The sequence below is a fragment of the Engraulis encrasicolus genome, chromosome 13 (assembly GCF_034702125.1).
Source record: "Engraulis encrasicolus isolate BLACKSEA-1 chromosome 13, IST_EnEncr_1.0, whole genome shotgun sequence".
Taxonomy (NCBI): Eukaryota; Metazoa; Chordata; class Actinopteri; order Clupeiformes; family Engraulidae; genus Engraulis; species Engraulis encrasicolus.
Window position 1 is genome coordinate 39,375,606 of NC_085869.1, and position 7,397 is coordinate 39,383,002.

General features: G+C 45.7%; 1 protein-coding gene across 1 annotated transcript in view; it reads right to left on the minus strand.

Annotated features, from left to right (window-relative positions):
- LOC134461151 (bone morphogenetic protein receptor type-2-like) overlaps positions 1–5,829 on the minus strand; it is a 51,630-nt gene extending 45,801 nt beyond the window's left edge. Inside the window, exon 1 of the mRNA XM_063213913.1 lies at positions 4,282–5,829. Within this exon, the coding sequence (XP_063069983.1) occupies positions 4,282–4,360 (79 nt within the window). The 5' untranslated portion in view covers positions 4,361–5,829. The remainder of the gene's footprint in view (positions 1–4,281) is intronic.
- Positions 5,830–7,397: the final 1,568 nt, after the last annotated feature.

Consider the following 7,397-nt stretch of genomic DNA (forward strand, 5'->3'; position numbering starts at 1 on the left):
GTCAGGCAGAGCGGGGCTCGAACCTGCAACCTTCTGATTGCCGAGCAGTTCCTCTACCACCTGAGCCCAAGCCGACCTCACCACTATCTCTCCGTCTCCCTCCGTTGCCATGGATACCAAGCAATCAGTCAGCACATCCACCATATCCCATATCCAAGCACACACACACACACACACACACGCACGCACGCACTAGGGATGGTACAAACCGCACCGAAAACCGAAACCGTACAATTCACACACCATACCGAACCGTGAAATGCAGTCCGTGGCAAACCGCAATTCATGTACTGCCCAGAAAAATATGTAAATTAGAGATTCTAGGACTATCTTATCCAGTCTCTCTGATTAACACATTAGCATATAGTATATACACAATTAAAATCACACCATTTTCAAAATTTCACAGTATAAGCCTATAAAAAACATATGTAGGATGTAGGAAAGAGGGCATTTGGAACGCTCAGACAGCGCACATCAGCTGATTCAACTTACGTATCATCACTTAATAATTGCAGTTATATAAATATGGTTTAATATTCCCAGTGCACCATTTATCATGAACTAAAAAAAAGAACCGTAGAGAACCGAAAACCGTGACCTTGATACCGTGATATGAACCGAACCGTGAATTTTGTGAACCGTTACCATCCCTAGCACGCACGCACGCACACACACACACAAGCACACACACACACACACACACGCGCACACTCACACACACACACACACACACACAAACTAAAGTTTTGCTTTGTTTCAAGGTCCACATTGCGATTAACTAGATTGCTGTTTCTGTCAAGGACTATGCCGAGATGCCTAGGGCTACTAGTCACAACACACACACACACACTGCCTACACTGTCTTGTGAAGGCTAACAGGGGTGTGTGTGATGGGAAGTGTGTGTGTGTGAGGGGGAGTGCGTGTATAGTCTTCTTCAGTATGAGCAGTTTGTCAATGACACCGTGTCTCTGCCACAGTATGTTCCATAATGGTATGATGAACACACACACACAATCTCTCTCTCTCTCTCTCTCTCTCTCTCTCTCTCTCTCTCTCTCATTAGGAGAAGGGAATGCAGAGCTGGAGGTGACTGCTGAGGCAGGAAGAGAGAGAGAAAGCCGTCACCCAATCAGGAGACAGGAAGAGAGAGCACTCACCCAATCAGGTGCTTTCAGGAGCAGGTGTAGTGGATGCCAGAGCTTGGCATGGAAGACAAATAAAACTCCCTCCCTAAGACACTGTAGGTATCAGGATACAAAAACATGCCTGCTCTACAAAGACAAAGTCCAGTAACTACATATTTTGTCCAAATTGAGTTTAGACTGACCATGGTCATAGTTACGCCTCCTTTATCTTGTGACAAAGCCTTAAGGTCCAAATGTGCCCCGCAGTCAAGAAAAAGTAGTATAGTGTGTGTGTGTGTGTGTGTGTGTGTGTGTGTGTGTGTGTGTGTGTGTGTGTGTGTGTGTGTGTGTGTGTGTGTGTGTGTGTGTGTACAGTATGTGTGTGCTGGAGGTCTTATCTTATCCTCCCCAAGGCTGCACAGGAGCAGGAGCGCTCCCAGACTGGCCACACTCACACACACACACACACACACACACACACGCACACACACACACACACACACACTACTGCTATGATTAGTACTATTACATGGCTGCAGGGTAGCAGTTCTCCCAGATATCCTCAACACACACTCCAAACTATGACCACCGACCACATGCCTCCCAAATAACAGAGCCGATCTGATCTAGGCGTTGTACTAAATGCTCACTCCACTTATAGTTCGCTACAAAGGCCAGGGTCTATGCAGTACAGTAAGTGCACACTCCCATTGTGAGCGAGTAGTGAACATTTGCCATTCAGCTGGGCTATGATGCATAGCTGCCAAGCTGTTACTCCAGGCGGAACTTCTGTATTTGAGACCCACCACCCAGTATTCTCCTCATACTGACTATCTGTGATATTCTCCCAGTCGAATAGAGTCGAGTTGAATACAATAGCATAGCATAGAATAAAGTACAGTAGAATAACATAGAATAGATAGCATAGACTAAAATAGAATAGAATAGAAAGCATATTTTCATACAACACAATGACATTTAAACCTTTTATGCAGAGCTTGTGTTATAACCTTATTGTCACCAAAATAAAATCAACACTTGTACTGGGGGCATCTCACACATTTTGCTACTGTCATGCTGACAGTGACAGGTATGCTAAGGGACTAAGGGACTACTAAAGTTTACAAGGACATTTATTTGTCATGTACGTAGAGACACTTTCGTGTCACTTGTGATGAAATGCATGGCCGGTGCAAAACAAGTGTGCAGAAGAAGGGTGAAGAAGAAATAAAATAAAAATAAATGGTGTGTGTGTTCGTGTGTGTGTGTGTGTGTGTGTGTGTGTGTGTGTGTGTGTGTGTGTGTGTGTGTGTGTGTGTGTGTGTGTGTGTGTGTGTGTGTGTGTGTGTGTGTGTGTGTGTTCAATCAAATTAATTAGGAGGAATTCAGTAAGCAAATGGCATGAAGAAAAAAGCTCTTTCTCAGTCTCTCAGTTCTAACTCTGTGACAGCACAGTCGCCTTCCAGATCTCAGTTTTTTGAATAGTCCATATCCTGGGTGTGATTGGTCTTTGAGAATGTTATGGGCCCTAGATAACACTCTCTTTGCATAGATGTCTTTCACGGCTGGCAGAGGTTGACGAATACAGCGATCAGCAGAGCGCACTATCTTTTGTAGTTCTTTCTGTTCACACACTGTGGCATTTCCGTACCAGGTGATGATGGACCCTGTTAAGATGCTCCCCACTTACTACCAATGGAAGACAAAGGGTTACAATTCGTTTATAACACCGCTACTACTACTGAGCTGTGAAGGAGTTGGTCTAGTGATCAGAGGGCTGCAGGTTCGAATCCCATGCGTGCTAGTTGATTGAAACAATGTGTATAGTTTCCTGCACCCTCAACCATATAACTTAAGTTCCCTTGGGCAAGGCATCTAAACCCGCATAGAGTAGCTCCTAGGACTGTAACCAATAGCCTGTACCTAAATAACTGCAAGTTACTTTGGGCAAGGCACCTAACCCTATACAGATGTGTCTGAAACCAATACCCTGCACCTAAATAACAGAGATGCTTTGGATGAAAGCATTGTCAAAGTGTAGAGTAATGTAATGGGTCCTTGGTTGTAGAGGCAACATTGCCATGGAATGAATTTTGAAAATTATTGGTTGGTGCCTGTCCTGCAAAGACACACTTTTGCTGCGGAGGTGGAATTTCCACAGTGGGAAAAGGACACTGCTTTTGTTTGCTTGATTTTTTAACCAGGCCACTGCTAGTTCAAGAATAACAGCAATTACCTGGTGTCTTGGGCAACAACATGCTTTACCAGGAGCTACACAGAATCTGGAAATGGAACTACATACAGTATATTACTTCAAATAGACATAAGTAAAGTATGCACTACACCAAACTGTGTACTTAACAACACTAACAGCGACGACAGGGAAACAGCACCATGCAAAGCAGTGCTGTGCGACACAAACGCCACTGTCACTATCATGGAACCGTACACCTGCTGGCGAGCGTGCCAGCGCGTGCTTACACAGGTGTCTGTCCCCGGTCGGTCCTCTCCTTTTGCTACCAATACAGAGAGAGAGAGAGAGAGAGAGACAGAGAGAGAGAGAGAGAGAGAGAGAGAGAGAGAGAGAGAGAGAGAGAGAGAGAGTGTGTGTGTGTGTGTGTGTGTGGGTGTGGGTGTGTGTGTGCAGACAGTGTATTACAGAGACAGACATCAGGTTACGCAGTGACCGGTGTTAGCTGGGTGCTTTACAGCAGATAATCTCTGTGAGTGGACGCGCTGCCTGACACACAACTAGGAGGGTAAACAAGTGTCCAGGTGGGGCGGACTGAACTAGCTCGGCTGCCTCATTAAGCCACCAACAGGAACCGTCACCAAACAGACAGACAGGCAGCGCCGCTGCTGATGATGGGCACAGCGGAGCGCAACGCAGGCGGGGAAGCCCTCGCTGCCTGGCGCCCCGTCCTATGGCCCAGGGACATCTAGACTGTATCGACTTCACAGGGCCATCACGCAAATGCAGTGGCACCACCGGGTCACTCCGCCCCGGGGCAATGCTATTATCAAATGCCGCTCGCATGCGCGCGCGCGTGTGTGTTATTATCAATGCCGTGTGTGCGTGCGTGTCTGGAGAGCATTGCTGGCCAGCCAGTTGGCAGAGCCAGCATGCTGCTAACTAACAAGAATGGCACTTACCAGCAACGGGGGTAAGCAAGAGCAGAGAGAACAGCACCAGACCCAGCTCCCCAACAGTCATCCGGGCCGAGAGAGCCATGTCTTGCCGCTCCGCAGAACGGGGTCGTCCCGGCCGCCCAATGCGTCCAAATAGTTCCCTAGTTTTCACTTCTTTCCCCGAACGTGAGGAGAGTTCCCGATTGTTTTGAGTGATGGATGTAAAATGCTTGATTGCGCTACAAGGCGACAACACATGTCTTAAATGTAGGTTGTCTCCATGCGTATTCAGATTGTCGCAAAGAAAGTGCAGATTATCAGATGGCCAGAGCCGCGTCGTTTCGTTCCTCAAGCAAGCGAATGAAAAAACACACACCAAAAAAACCTAAATTGATTCCGTCTGCGCCCAAGCTGATAGCCTACTATGAAAACGTGGGTCTTTTGCTTCTTGCTTGTCTTTTAGCTTTATTCTGTCGCAGGATTTTAATCGGTAATCCTTCAAGGCAAAACACATCACAACGGGCTGAGGTTTTGATTGCGGCGTGAATCCGTTCGGGCGCTTTCAAGTCCAAGTTCATGGGTGCATGGTCCCCGCTGACAGTCAATATCCCCGTCCAGTTACTTGGGTTAGCCTAGCTGATGCCGCCTGGTCTGTCTGGCTGTTCGGTAAACGTTACTTCTCTCAGCTTCTTTCAATGTCCAATAGCAACGTAACCAGCCAGAAATAGAGTACTTCGACAAACAGGAATTTAGCTTTTTAAAAATGAAACGCGACAGAACTGAGAACAATTCTGCATACCCAACGCCATGGCCGAATAGTGTAGTCTACGAAGCAGATCTACCAAAAGCTTGCAGTTGAATCGGGTCCAAAAGGGCCTTTACAACAGTGCGACCACGAAAACCATTTCAATAACAAAAAGCCCGCTGTTGATCAGTGTTCACATGATAGATGATGTTGCCTTGTAGATTGTAATCGCTTAGAAACCTCGGGGTCCGCGTCGATTCGTGCTGCCCAGACAGTCTGTCTCCTCCGCTAAACTTCGCCTACTCCCGTAGCGGGCTCCCCCTCTCCCCCTTGGCGTCCCTCTTCCCAATGTCGGCACAGCACACTGCCTGAACAATCATGGAGTTTGCCCAAATGAGCCCGGTGGCAAAAAGCCACGAATATAAAAAAATACCTCTTCTTCACGCTGAAAACCGTGCTGACGACAGAGAGGGGTCAAAATATGTCCGTTTATCCAGTTCTGTTCTCCATACGATCCTCGTTTTCGCCAAGTTGTTCCAAAACAAAACAGCTAGCTACTGTACTGTTCGACTACCAGACAGTACGGGTCCAGTAATAACTCCGTAGTTGGTTCACCAAAGTAGCCGTTGTTGCATGCTATCCGGATAGCATTTCATGACCTACGCTGATTTCTTCGGGCGATAGTGAAAATAGAGTGAGCCCAGTTGCTTTTCTTCCGCCGTTGCCTTTAATCATAGATCTCACGGAGGCGACAGACAGGCGGCTTGGAATGACTCGGCCGCAGGTTACTGCGTGTGTGTGGTGAGGATCAACGGGTGGTGGGGGCGCCTGCCTGCCCAATGCTGTGTGTAGTACTTGTAGCACAGACAGTAAAAGTCTGCTGGATCAGAAATGCTCTGACGGGCGCCCCCTACTGACAAATATTCAACACGATTTGAATATAACGCTTCTATTAGAACAGGAGGACTAGCGGCCTGTCTATCTGTCGGACGCTTCGTCAGTGTTTATAACATAGAGGGTGGAGTTTATCTAGAGGGTTCATAACCATGTTAGCTTCCGGGAATCGGTTGTTCCAAAAAAAAATGGCGGCTGGTGTGAAAATCGCTCAAAATCGCTGGAAATACATAGAGATGAATGGGCGACATTTACTTGATTTTCACGTAAAATACCGAGAAATATACTTCCGAATCAACGGGAATCTCTTCACTGACTGAGCTTTATACCAAATCATGTATTCTTCTGTTGTAAGGTTAGCTGTAGAATTTTAAATTAATTTTAGAGTATGGCTCCAATATACCTATTGTCAGACACTGAACCACAATGGAATAGGCATTGGAGGCTTTCTGCACTGCTGTCCAATGCTAGTACTAGGCCTAGTTATTATATCGAGTGTATTACAGTGTATTGTAAAAAAAAAAAAAGAAGTTATTGACGGATTGTGGTGAAAATTTCGATTGGGGGGGGGGATGACAAAAGGGCAAGGGGTTTAAGTTCTTCTTCACCGCAAAAAAACAATATAGGCCTAGGCATTAATCAGGCAGTGTGTGGAAAAAAACAGAAATAAAAAACGCATCAAAAGAACGAAGTTAACGACGCTGTGAATCTCGAGTCAGCCGATATCCTGTGCGATTTAAAGTAGGCCTAGGTAGCGTACATTATGCCATTATGCCGACCAGTTCGGTTAATAGTTAGGTTAATAACCTAATCTTAATGATAACAACTTGTAGGCCTAGGCTGCTAGGAGTGTTGTCCTGGAAGCCAATGAAGATTTAATGAAGATTTACTTAACAAATAATTAGGACCTATAGCCCTATATGGCATCCTATTTGTTTTTCAAGTCTATCCTTCCCTTGTTTTTGTGATGTCAAAATTAAATGGCAATGGCAATGGCAATTTAAAAAAAAAATCCTGGATCTAGACCACCACCAGAATTAACCAACTAGCCTATAGAAATGTTAATAAATACCCTTCAGAACGTTTTGAGTTATGCTGACAGATAGACCAACGACCGTAGCCTACCCCAAGCAAAACCTCCTTCGTGGAGGAAATAAGCATTCGACGTCTTCGAAAGGGCAGAATAGATAATAAAAATGCCCCCGGGATCGTCGTTCAGGACTGTAAAAACGTTAGGCCTTTAGGTTTAATGTTCTGATTAGTTCATTTAGCCAATATCGTAATTGAAGGAAATGTATACCCTTATGCGTCACTTATTTTAAGGTCTCTGACTGTAAATATGTTGTTTATTCTGTTGTCTGGCTGTTTAGGCCTACATTCCCATACAGAATGAGTAGGCCCTAGTCTACTCTGCATCTTTGGGTTAGGTTAAACATTGAGGGCCTATAACATAATTCACAAACTTACCGGATGTATAGGCCTAGGTAGTCGTTTGTCTTTG